The 12,883-nt window shown below is 42.4% G+C and overlaps 3 protein-coding genes across 3 annotated transcripts in view; 2 read left to right on the forward strand and 1 right to left on the reverse strand.

Moving 5' to 3' along the window:
* Nucleotides 1–430: 430 nt before the first annotated feature.
* LOC118424911 (organic cation transporter protein-like) lies at nucleotides 431–6,117 on the reverse strand. The gene is made up of 9 exons (XM_035833717.1): nucleotides 5,614–6,117; nucleotides 4,895–5,018; nucleotides 3,982–4,085; nucleotides 3,589–3,743; nucleotides 2,853–3,021; nucleotides 2,147–2,282; nucleotides 1,608–1,711; nucleotides 931–1,145; nucleotides 431–543 (listed from the first exon to the last, which is right to left on the reverse strand). The coding sequence occupies exons 1-9, from the start codon at nucleotides 5,883–5,885 to the stop codon at nucleotides 431–433; spliced, it is 1,392 nt and encodes a 463-aa protein (XP_035689610.1). The 5' UTR covers nucleotides 5,886–6,117.
* Nucleotides 6,118–8,266: 2,149 nt separating this feature from the next.
* Nucleotides 8,267–10,836, forward strand: LOC118424912. Its single transcript, XM_035833718.1, has 6 exons — nucleotides 8,267–8,412; nucleotides 8,761–8,941; nucleotides 9,383–9,527; nucleotides 9,879–10,010; nucleotides 10,143–10,261; nucleotides 10,663–10,836. Exons 1-6 carry the CDS (start codon nucleotides 8,267–8,269, stop codon nucleotides 10,768–10,770), a joined length of 831 nt encoding a protein of 276 aa, XP_035689611.1. The 3' UTR covers nucleotides 10,771–10,836.
* Nucleotides 10,837–12,014: 1,178 nt separating this feature from the next.
* LOC118424851 overlaps nucleotides 12,015–12,883 on the forward strand; it is a 12,805-nt gene continuing 11,936 nt past the window's right edge. Inside the window, exon 1 of the mRNA XM_035833660.1 lies at nucleotides 12,015–12,477. Coding sequence (XP_035689553.1) covers nucleotides 12,332–12,477 — 146 coding nt within the window. The 5' untranslated portion in view covers nucleotides 12,015–12,331. The remainder of the gene's footprint in view (nucleotides 12,478–12,883) is intronic.

Below are 12,883 nucleotides of genomic sequence, written 5' to 3' on the forward strand. Positions count from 1 at the left end.
CCTTTTGCGTCGATTCGTCAGTATCTCGTGAGGAATATCTTTCATTGGTGATTAAGAATCAAGTTTTAATAGTCCAGGCCAAAGGGTGTAGTATTAAGAATTTTAGAGCAACAGTACAGGATCATATAACAAGAAACGTTGTCCATTACATTTGTTCCCATGTGTATTCCAGTAAAATATTGCTTTTCCATTCTCTGCATCTTTGTCTCTATTGTCAAATATCCTTCATACTTTTATCGTCAGATAATTAATAGCATCATCATAGCAATAGCAATTAATAGCAATGGTAATTAATAAGTACTGGAATGCCCCCAAAATGGTCACCCCAGAATCAGACGCAACAAAATGCAATTAGGACACTAAAAAGGACCAGTATATGCGTCGATGACATCACACGATACTCTCTAGTATATGCAGTACTAGGCAGTGCTCACCTGATAACAGTGGGATAGATTTCTCCCGTCCAGATAAATACGATGTTTAAACAAGCAGTTATTCCAAACTTCCCAATCATCGCCAGTGTCATGGTCAGTGGGAACAGATCTGTGCACAAAAAGATGATAGAGAAAGGAATAGCTGTGTATAAAGGTTTGACACCCATGTATCACATAGAACATTTAAACTTTGTTATGATGGTCACATATCCATTCGGGGCCTGACCGGGATGTTCGCTGAAATGCATTTTGTATCAGGAAACATCGCAAATTGCTCTCATGTCCAAATATTTTTAAGTTTTACAACGTTCTCTTTTATGTCCTATTTTTCATTCCCACACCGGGCCCAGGTTTGGAAATGTGACCTAAATATAGGAGAGAATATCCATTTTCTTATATATTGCTACAAATGTAATGACTCAGCCGTTACAGAACGCCGGACTAGGAAGACATGCAAACTCATGGACCAATGTCTAAGTCTCAAATTTACTGTTACCTGATGGCACAAATACGGTGCAGATGCAGGCCGTCCCGCCGACCACCATAAGCACGATGTGTGTCGACCTTCTCCCCCACTTCTCTATCGCGATAACGGACATGAGGAGGGCGGGGAACTCGATCAGCCCGGATAAAAAGAAGTTGATGTAATCATCTCCGTCCAGTGCCGAGGTGTTGAGGGAGAGTCCGTAATAAACGATGATGGTGACGGCCCTGTGTAGTGGGAGAGGGAAGAAATACTCACGTGACTATGAGTCATCATTGTGCGGCGGCCATGTTGGTAGGTTGAGTTCAAGGTCATTATGTAACCTACGGTCACTTGAACACATTGACCCGAATTCGACATGCCTGTCATTTGCCTCTACATGAATTAAAATCACAAAACAATAGAACTAAAAACCTCTGTAACTGAAAGATCATTATTTGATCCATTACATTTTCTATGTCCTAACTTTCTATCGACTCGGAGATACTTTGATTGGTCATGTTAGACCAAAAAAAATTAATTAAAATAGTAACGTTAGACGTAATACATAGTTACTGATGTTATACTCAGCGTTCTTATGTTCCTATGATTCATGGACGCCATCGTTAACAATCTATAGACTTAACTAGAATTATAAAACTATTTATGTTAATGGTTACAGGTTTCAAATTAAAGCAAAGTTTCCATACCAGTTGTAGAATATGACGGCAGATATCTTTGCCAGGTTTGGAGTCCGTATCAGGTCCCGGGCGGAATAGAACCGGCCATTTTCAGGTGTCGCCACTGATGTATCCTGAAGTTCACGGTATAAGTGTGGTCAATTGGTGAAGGAACATTAATATTTGATAAATAGATATGGTTATAAGTCATGTGCTCTAAAGGTGGTATCTCACTGCACTTGGACACTGGTGTGGCACTGCGGGGTTCGTTCACTGCGACATTGTTATGTTATTTCGCCGATTCTTTTTTTTTAATTTACATTTGCATAATATGTAAAGTATGACTTAGAAGGCAACATAATACACAAAACGTAAGAAAATTCGTTCTTTATCTCTGAAATTCGTTGAGTAATCTGTGCCGCACCGGTGCCCAAAGTGCAGTGAGATACCACCTTAACCGTGCAGTTCGTCACGTACTGTGCATAAAACCAGTGAAATCGCTGATTGACCGCGATTACTATATACCGTTCTGAGTCTTGTAAGACAGTGTATCTGAGAGTCATGTTTACCATTGATTCCAACATCTTCTCCCACAATGTCTGAGGAAAGTTCACACCGTTCGTCGCCGCCATTTTCTCCACAATGACGCGCGCTTCTTCGGTACGACCCTTCGCCAGCAGCCATCTTGGAGACTCCGTTACAGCCCTGTAGAAAACGGGTGGAGGAATTTTAAGACTCTTCGCTTGGTCATTGTCATTTTCAGTTTCAGTTTATTTGTTTTACCATTAAATACACGTCAACTGTTGTCGGTTTTTGATGATTGCTAAAGAGACAACCAGTCGCTATAAAAACAGCCCCATCCCATATTTCATATAACTTTTGACTACATGTACATGTATCTGAATTGATCATGAAAGCATCTCCCATTTCTTTTTATCAAATATTGCAGTCTTCTTCCACTACATTGTATCATAAGAAGTTTTTTTATTTGTTTGACGTATGAATGATAAGCATTCCCCTGCAATTGTATTATATAGTTGCATATGTACCATTCTGAAGTGCGTAATTCAGACGACTGCACAGCAGAAGACGCTGCTGCAATGTAATTCAGTGTTCGTGGATTGAACCAATTATGATAGTAATTGTAATCATAATGATATTTGATAACCCTATGATACGTAATTAAGAAATTAATACAGAAGTTACAGCATTCAAATAACCACCTTAAACGTTATGCAGTAATTCAAAAGCGCATGTGAACAAAGTGATACTAACCCCCACAGCGGCATCCACAGAACGCTGGTTAGAGACATCGCCAGCTGCACGTGTCTCCAAGTACGGATGAAGTATGCTATCCCGCCTAGCATCATGAACCCCACGGTGAATGACGCATAGTCGAGAGTGCCGGCCAAAGTTCGTCTTGATGGGCCAACTATCTCTGAAACTGCATGAAACATTTCAAATATTAGAGATAAGCCCGGAAATCATAGGGGACTGAGAACTGGCCAATAGCAATTTCCCTAGGGCAATATTTACTTATAACCCATTCTCTTCACGCGTGCACGGAATGATTGATACAACCAAGGAACATCCTTAAGAAAAATAAAGCCAAGCCTATCTTAAAACGATCCCTCATCTGGATTATTATTCAGAATTTTCCTTATGGCAATGTTTAAAGACAACTAGTCTACAAAAAGATGTCGGGGCTACATCGTTAAATTTTCCTGGTAGCCTGAGTGATTCTCCATTTGAGAGAAAATCGGGCAGCAAGGAAAACGTAACGAATTAGCCTCCCAACATCTGCATGGAGATTAAACGTCAATTATGTAGTACACAATCAAATCTATTTCTTATCTACATGGACACTGATAGCGGTTTTAGGATCCCCATGACTTCTGATCTACATGATGTCAGCATGATACACCGTCACTACGTGCATCTATAGTGATCTACAGTTAGAAGAACAAAGAACTTCAGAAACCTCGACTTCGTTAAAATTTGTGGATTGTACCTAACACAAAGTTCACAAGGTAGATCCCCATGCACTGTATTCCGACGATGAACCGCAGGATGACAAAGGCGGTGAAGTTCGGTGCAAACGTAGTTGCTATCCCGGAGATGGCAAGAAGAGCGTTGGCAACGACCATGATGACTTTCCGGCCAAACCTGGAAGACATCATAATACTGTTAACAGTTATATCAACAAAAAGATTACACTATGACATTGTTCTGTAAAGTTGGCAGTAGTGCCATTAAGTTCAATAAAACTTGTGTTGCAAAACTACCATCAGCCGCTATCAGTAAAGGGGATCAATTTTCTCAACAACAACAAAACAGCAAAAATATAAATTCCAAAGAAAATATTCAACACTAACTGTGATTTCTGTTTTCTTTGTAAACCTACCTGTCTGAAAGGTCCCCGAAAGTGATGGATCCTACGAGCACCCCCAGCATAAAAATGGACTGGGCCATGCTCGCCAGCCACTTGTCGCTACAGACGATATCATTCTGTGGGCAAAGAACAATTGATGACGTATGACGTTGTCACAAAAACAACAAAATTACAACGATGGCCTATGAAGGTAAACATAATGAGGCTTAAAGCTTGAGCCCACTGTTTATGCAGTGTGAAATGATTATCTTTCATTGTTAGACATACGGGCAAGCGTGATGCTTCATCTGTGTCCATAGTCTTGTTTTCTCTCTCTCTCTCTCTGTGTGTGTGTGTGTGTGTTTGTGTGTGTGTTTGTGTGTGTTTGTGTGTGTGTGTGTGTTTGTGCGTGTTTGTGTGTGTGCGTGGTTGTGTGTGGCTGTGTGTGTGTGTATGAGTTTGTGTGTGTGTGTGTGTATGTGTGTGTTTGTGTGTTTGTGTGTGTGTATGAGTTTGTGTGTGTGTATGTGTGTGTGTTTGTGTGTGTGTTTGTGTGTGTGTGTGTTTGTGTGTGTGTGTGTGTGTTTGTTTGTTTGTTTGTGTGTGTTTGTGTGTGTGTGTGTTTGTGTGTGTGTTTTGTGTGTGTGTTTATGTGTAATTGACCAGCATAACTCCAGAAAGCCTTGATGGGTTGTGTTATCATATTTGGTACGTGTGTAGGTCTTCATGAAGACCTTGAAACGATTAGCGGCTTGCTATGGCCCTAGCGGCTTGCTATGGTACTGCAGCGGAACTTCCTTATTTGATATCTCGAGTTCCGGACATGATACGGTCGTGATTTTTGAGTGGTAAATAGCTCTTGTGAGAGGGAGTGGTGTATGCTTGGGCCCCCTAGTTCTTACTGTGATTGTACATACTGTTAGTTTTTTCACCTCGCAACACTTACCTCAATTGTGATGCTGGTTTTGTACTGACTCAGGTCATACGTCCAGCCTGCGTCACATGACGTCACGTTCCACTCAGATCGGTTTGCGGAGCTGTCATTCACTTCCACAGTCGTCAGGTCGTACCTTCGGGGTCAATGTCGATTGAATGTTCAGATAAAATACTTTACTTTATTCTTTTTATCTATCGATATTGGTCACATATGGTCATTCCTTCAGTCGAATAAGACTGATTTCCAAGGGATTTATGAAACGTAAACAGAATACACATGTACAAACTTAGCAGGTTATATATACTAGAATAATCAAATAATACAAGTGAAATTACAAGTCAGAACTTCAGATATTGGGATGACCTGGGACCGTGTTCCATGTTACACCATACATTCTTAACGTTATGTCTTTAAATAGACACAGTTGCGCAATAATCCATGTCCCGACATGTAGGGCAGAAAAACATCATGTATTAGACCGTCATCTCCCAGCAGATGTTATCTACAAACTGATCTTAAGGTCAATCATAAAATTTTCTAATATATGCGTCTTTCTAACACGCTTTATTCTGCCTGTCTGTCTATCTGTCTGTCTGTCTGTCTGTCTGTCTGTCTGTCTGTCTGTCTGTCTGTCTGTCTACTTGGCCTTTGACAAACAAAAACAGCATTTGACTCGACCTCGTTATAGATTCTGTCGGAAACAATTGTCGGACAAGTAAATGACAAACCTTTTACAGCTGTCTAAGACCCATTTCCCATCGTCGTCCTTCATCCACGGAATGGTCATGTTCAGCAGCTCGGGCTCGGTCCAGTTGTAGCGGGCCGCCAGGACCTCACCCTCGGGGGCCCTGCATCGGTGCCCCGGCGTGGCCGCTAGGAACACCATGGCCATCATGTGCATGCCGACCGACAAACTCGGCAGGTACGCGAACAGGCACATCCTCTTCTGATACGTTCCGAACTCGCCAACATGTTTAAGGATCTCGTCGTAGTGCACCATGTTGGAAAATGTTCGGCTCAGAACATGTCATTCGGTATAGTAAAAACCATCAAACGTTCCCGTTATGGGGTATGGTTCAGCCAGTTCAAAGTGAACAGGGATTTGAAAGGTTTTCTGAACTGGATTCCTAGTGCCTTAGCTTTTGATTTGTTCCTTAAATCGCAAGCAGAATTTATGAAGGAAGCAGTTAGTCAATAAAACTATATAGGTTTTAAAAGTGACTTCTAGTCTCTGAGATTTTCAGTAAGTACCCCCCCCCCCCTCGTTTGACAATGGACTGGTCCGGCTACTCCAGTTCTCATTGTCTCAAGTTACCATGTTGTTATCAGCGGCTGTTGCTTCCCCACGGGCCGTCTATATAAGGTTTCATCAAGTCTGTATGCTGCACGATTAATAGCTCATGGTCGCCTGTCATGCCTATCATCCAGCAATGTTTATTTTTCTGATCTACATGATAGTACATTGCAGACATGTAGACAGCCGACATGCCCAGGTCGCGTTAAAGTATTCTAGCCTCTACCAGAACTCCCTGGAAATTCGCCAAATAGACATCATACGTGAGATGATCAATAGGGTCTCGGACGAGAGATAATAAGCGCAACTCATACAGAAATAATAAGCATAATTCAGATTTCGAAGTATAGATATGAACTATAAAGTCTTTTATGAATGTGTACCAAAATTCAAATTATCGTTATCGTTACAGGCGACACCCTGTAACAATAGTAAGAGAGAAAGAAAAAGATGGACAATTGAGCTGCGACCTGAGGTGTGCGTATCATCCCTCTCTGCTGAAAGTCAGACATTTACTTCTTTCTACCTGAAATACGAAGGGAATCCTTATAAAACATTTCGACAATGTTATCAAAGCATTTACGATATGGGGAACTCGACCCACACATATCTGATCACAGTTCACCCTTGTTTTTCTCTCAGCTTACCTACTGGTTTTCAAACAGACGAAGTAATCACTGCTATGATTTGAAATTTGTAAAATATTGATAAAAGGCTTCAGACTGCGAATCTGTGCCTCGAAATTTGAGTTATACATATCATTTCTGGGTGACTTATTGATCACAACTCGTATCACACTAGAGGAGTTGGCCGGCTCAAAAGTACAGTTCGCCAACTGTTTAGTTTTGGGCCGGTTAACTCCTCTGATGTGTCATCTGTCAATTTGGCCATGGCCAAGTAACAGGTGCTTTCGGCAATCGGCAATTTGATACATGACCCAAAACCATTACATGTTTCCGCCATAACGTTCGCCTTCCATAATGGTCTCTTATCTACCGCACAGAAATAGGTGTCAGAACGACCGTGTCAGCTGACATGGGTTGAATATCATGCGCTCTTTGAATGCCACACATTAACAGGCGCTTGACATACCCATGGATCAATCTTCGGACTGATATTACAGGGCGTTGGAAGAAATATTGCGAAGTTTTTGACCAGAACATTTCAACTGCCAATTTATTTGATACGTGAGGATCGCTACTATCGTGTCAGTGATTCGATTGTTAACGCAACACGAGCTGTAATGAACGGATTAAAGCTATGTGTATGCACTTGTTTGTGTGCGTGTATATACATGTATGTATGTATATATAGGGAGGGAGAGAGGGAGAGAAAGAGAGACAAAGCGAGATGGATGTGAAAAGCCCTTTCGCACATCGGAGTAAGCTTGCGCGGGCGACAGGAATTCTGGGTAACATGTCAAAGGTGAAGGCCCCTTAGAAATGACGTAGCCTCGCACCGCGGGGAATGTTGGGAAAGGCAATGGTTGATTTCCTGGCCTTCAGAAATGTAAATAAAGACCTACGTTGACCCGCGCATGCGTACTCGAATGTACAAAAGGGGTGATTCCCAGTGTACAACGCCCGGGGACCATAGCAACCTAGTCTTGCTGAATTTGTTTGACCTTTGGAATGCAAATGAATATGTGACAGAAGCTGTCTATTCTCACACACGAAAGTGGAACAAGCAAATATGACGTTACTTATAATTCCACCACATTCTATGCATGCAAGGACCATATGCATAGCGGCGTTTGTCTATAAAATGGGCTTGATTTCCCTGACCCTCGCTGTCACAGGTAAGAAGTTCACATCAAAGAAACATGTATAAACTATAGGTGATGCTTTGCGCAATGATAAGTGCACTATCATCGTCGGGATGACAATCTTGAGACCTCTGATATGACTTGATATGTAATGGTTCTGTCATCATAGATAAGGTCCTTCCTATTTATACAACAAAGGTGGCTAACAAAACTGCAGGTGTAAAAGCTTCCTAATGTTCTCACACATTCTAGCATACATATAAAGCACGGATGAGACCCAGAGACAGTTGGAAGTTGTGAGCAGTTTTGCGTCCTGCCGAAAATGAAGCTCTTCGTCGCGCTCTTGGCTGTCGGGCTGCCTGCCCTGGCCGCCGCCCACTCCTGGATCGTCTGTACGGACTACCTGGAGAACAACGGCTGGTACTGGGACGTGGCTAAGTGCAGGGGATGGCCACGAGCTGCCACAACGTAAATCAATGTTTCCCTTTGGGTTGTTACACTGTGACAGAGGGTAACATCCGACGACAGGGAATTGTTGTTGTCCGATGTGATGAGTGTTCGCATCTGTATCTCTTTGTTCCCTTCACCGCATTCGTATGTAGTTAGACATGTCTGCACATAGTTGTGCGATGATGCATGTTGGTCCACACGTCTCTGTTATCACATGGGCTATGTAGATTTGGTCGTTTACTGGAAGCTGGAAAAGTTTGAATTTGCGTATTAAATGACGGTTGAAGGTACTTTCAAATACGAAAACTTTTTTTCTCCCGACACATTTTTTAACTTCACAGTTCCCAATCACAATGCTCATTTCAGGTTCAACCTCCGTCATGGAATCTTCGGAGCCACGAATACTTACACTCATCGCCTCGACAACCACCCTGAGGAACGGGGTCTGTGTAAGAAGAGCAGAGATGACGACAGGTGGTACGAAGCTGACACCCCCATGGCTGCCTACTACCAGGGGCAGAAGGTCGTCCTCACCCACCCCGCTAATGTAAGACAATTTTCAATTGCTTATATGCGGACTATTTCGGTATGCTTGTATCGTTATGGGTGCTAGTGCGACCAATATGAAAGTAGAGTGGAATTCGTTGCTACCAAGGACATCAGGGGCGATAGCTTTCAACAACGCTTGCAGTTAATTGTGTAGCAAAGGTTAGATGTGACTAGTCGTGCATTCTAGTATAACCAAACCACATGCCTGAAGATGGGTTATATCGGCTATACAGATGAGGTATAGATACAGGTCAGGCATATGATATCATGACCAATTAGACGATTGAAATTTTCATTTTTATTTGTGTTGGCAAAAAAGGTTTCATGAGAATATTGCAATATATTTTCTACCGATGAATATGCGCTTCACTCTTATGATTTAATACTGTTTGTTTGTTTGTTTTTGTTATTGACATTCGTGAATTCTATTGGACTCTAGAACCATGTGTCGGAATCAAACTGTAGATATAGATCCCAAATAGACTGGGAGAACCTGATGTTTGTGGTGGACGGTAACGAGGACCCCTGCTGTATCAACTCTACCAAACTCATCCAAATCATGGACATGGGGGTGTCGCCTTATGGTACGTGGCAGTACTTATAAATCGTTTTCTGTATTTTAGGCCTAAGTCGCATTTCCAAACCGGTGCCCAGTGCGCTACTTTAAAACAAAAAAATAAAAATGGATACCTAGAAATAAACACAATTCATGCCCACGACTCTCCTTTTCCGTTTTGTGTAACTTGGTGTCTTTTGTATCATATTTTTCGTTCCCGAAAGCTGTCCGGTCGGGCCGGCCCCGGTTAGGAAATGTGACCTATAGACATTACTCGATTCGCTTTCATGTCCCGTCTAACGGAAAAAGTAGGGCCATTTGATTTTGCGAGACAGTCAGTCGCCAGTTTTTTCACCTTGCAATTGTTTGTTACGTGTAGGCCGTTATCTTTCTGATGAGGTTCTGTCCACCTACCCGAAACCTGGGTTCCAGAACGTGCCTAAGTTCTGTGAGGATCCGGAGGACGCCATGGGAACTTACAACTTTACTATCCCGACGGACTTGAAACCAGGTCATGCCTTTCAAAATTCTATGCTCTTTCTACACATAAAAAATAACAAATATTTCTCTTGTATCACATTTTACTTCTCTGTTTTCAACGAATTGTTCTAAACATCCTTTTACCTGTCATGGCACAATTCAGGCCGCCACACCTTCGTCTGGAAGTGGATCCGTGACCCAGCAGTCAGTCCCTTCACCACCTGCTGGGAGGCTGACGTGTTTGCTACGAAGGCCGAGAGGGACGCGTTCTACGTGGCAACGGTAACCTTACCTTCCCTGAGTTATATTACTCTTCCAAAATCAAGCTACAATGCAAATCAAGTGCAGTGAAGACTTGAAGATTGTTGTTCATAGCCTGCTTTGCGGTTTGTCAGGTTTTCGCTTTAGATTGGTTATGCAAGTCAGACGTCAATACACAATACACAGTATCATATCATATCAGATTTGATGGGAATAGGGACTAAAGGATTGAATTTTATCTCTTGAAAGGCAAAGACACCTGCCTGCTTATGTGTCGGACGACACGGGAGCCCGTAAGTCTTTAAGTCAAAGACAATCAACGTAAGCGCACTCTGGGAGTTCATTATATTTCAAGACTAAGATATTTTTTTACTCTTTCAGTATAGACAATTTACTAAGTTATGCGTGTTCCTTTTATACAGGGTCGCTCCACCGAAGACATGTGGGACTTCTACCAGATCCACAACATCGTGGACGGTATGATCATGGATCCGGTGGATCCTTCCGTCAACGAGGTCATCACTGGATGAAGACACAAAACAAACTGATGCACATACAGCTACCCGTGGTAGCGAATAAAGGCCTCTAAATCCAAATAACTTGGCTCGTGTGGTGGTTATAGTTCAGTACATGATATGGAAATAACTTCACTAATGGAGATTGTTGTGGTGTTCTCGATACAATACAGTTATGAATAAGGACCGTACATCTGATAGTATGATAATACGTTCAATCGCTGAAGTATATTTCTCTACTGGCAACAGTGATTTTGTTGTCAAGCTCTTCGCCAAGAAGGTTATACATGTATCTTGGGTAGCGTTTGTGTGCTTGGGTGTTTGTGTGTGAGTCTCTCTCTCTCTCTCTCTCTCTCTCTCTCTCTCTCTCTCTCTCTCTCTCTCTCTCTCTCTCTCTCTCTCTCTCTCTCTCTCTCTCTCTGTGTGTGTGTGTGTGTGTGTGTGTGTGTGTTTCAGAAGAGCAGTATAACTCGAGAACGCCTGGATAGATTTATGTATTGATATTCGGTATGTAGGCACGTCTTACTCAAAGCTACTGAAACCTGGAAACGATAAGATTTTTGCGACTTGTTCATTCGTCTTCTCATTTGGGCAGAATTCCTCATACGCCTACGTGCATATTTCTAAGAAAAAGGTACATTCTTTTATCTCCGTCATAATGAGTCACTTCCTTAGCCCTTTCCAAGATGTTACAGGATAACCCCTGACCATGCCCTTATATGGTGTGGTCCAAGGAAGAGGCATACTCCCTTCTCTGCAGGAGATGTGCTTCTGCTGTCTTCGGGTTACTCATGGCTGCCATCAGAGCGCCTACTCTTGCCCTGACTCCTTCTCAGAAGAGGTCAGCGGTAGAGTGACCAATGCTTTTCTATCCTGGAGTTAAGATATCTTAAAAAGTACAAGGAATTTAGCTAAGCTACAATAATGTACAGGGGCACCCTGTTACACTTGCTGTCACAGGTAAGAAGTTCACATGCAAGAAACTTCGCGCTATAATACTGTAAATGCAGAAATGTTCGTGGTGGATTAATGTTCGCGGTTTTCGCTGTGACCACTTCACCGCGAACTTAAAACCACCGCGAACATTTTCCTATTATGGTATTAGACTGCAGTTTATGGTGTTATCGCGAAATCAAAACCACCGCGAAAAGTCCTTTTCCCTGCTACCGCGAAATTAAATCCCCGCGAACTTAAATGCATTTACAGTATGTGCACTATCATAATGGTTCTGTCATCATAGATAAGTTCCTTCCTATTCACAGGGGAGCATTGTCTCATAGTGCTGGTGACGTAGCCAGAGAAAACTAGCACCATATTTGGAAAATGTAAGAAACCAGGAAGTGAAACCATCTCCATTTAAGGACATTGGAAGAATAAGGAACTCCAAGACACTGCCTGATGATAAGCCTTAGGAATGTATGAGTAATATTACATAGGAGGACTTCCTGCCCAGTTTGATATAAAATAACCCCAAGTCCTTAGACTCCGTCAGTTTTGTTCAAGTCGGTCAGTCAGTGTGTTGCTGTGAAACACAGAGACCTTTGGAAGTTGTGAGCAGTTTTGCGTCCTGCCGAAAATGAAGCTCTTCTTCGCGCTCTTGGCTGTCGGGCTGCCTGCCCTGGCCGCCGCCCACTCCTGGATCGTCTGTACGGACTACCTGGAGAACAACGGCTGGTACTGGGACGAGGCCAAGTGTAGGGGGTGGCCACGAGCCGCTAGAAGGTAAAACAGTGTGTCTGACTTGTTTATTTTAGCTGAAGATTTGCTTCCAATTGTAACCTACCTGATCATAGAGGTTCTGTAGGCTCTTTTCCGTAAGGCGAAGGCAGGCCTTTTTAATTTCCCGTACGCGTCATTCGTAGGGAAGCTTTTTTTTTTATTTCACTTAATTTGTAGTGAGGATGGAAATTTTACCGTAAAGCGTAGCCATTGCATTTCACGAAAAGCGTGATCTAGCCTAAATGTTTCATGTAAAACGTTATATAGCCTAAAAATTACCCCGTAATCGTAGTCTGGCCTCTCAAATTTTGTAATTCGAAGAGCAGTCTACCATTAATTTATCCCCCTCATATCATTATATCAACTGAATAACGTTTCAATTTTACATGGTTATTTGTAAGTAGGTGAC

The sequence above is a fragment of the Branchiostoma floridae genome, chromosome 10, assembly GCF_000003815.2.
Source record: "Branchiostoma floridae strain S238N-H82 chromosome 10, Bfl_VNyyK, whole genome shotgun sequence".
In the NCBI taxonomy this organism is placed as follows: Eukaryota; Metazoa; Chordata; class Leptocardii; order Amphioxiformes; family Branchiostomatidae; genus Branchiostoma; species Branchiostoma floridae.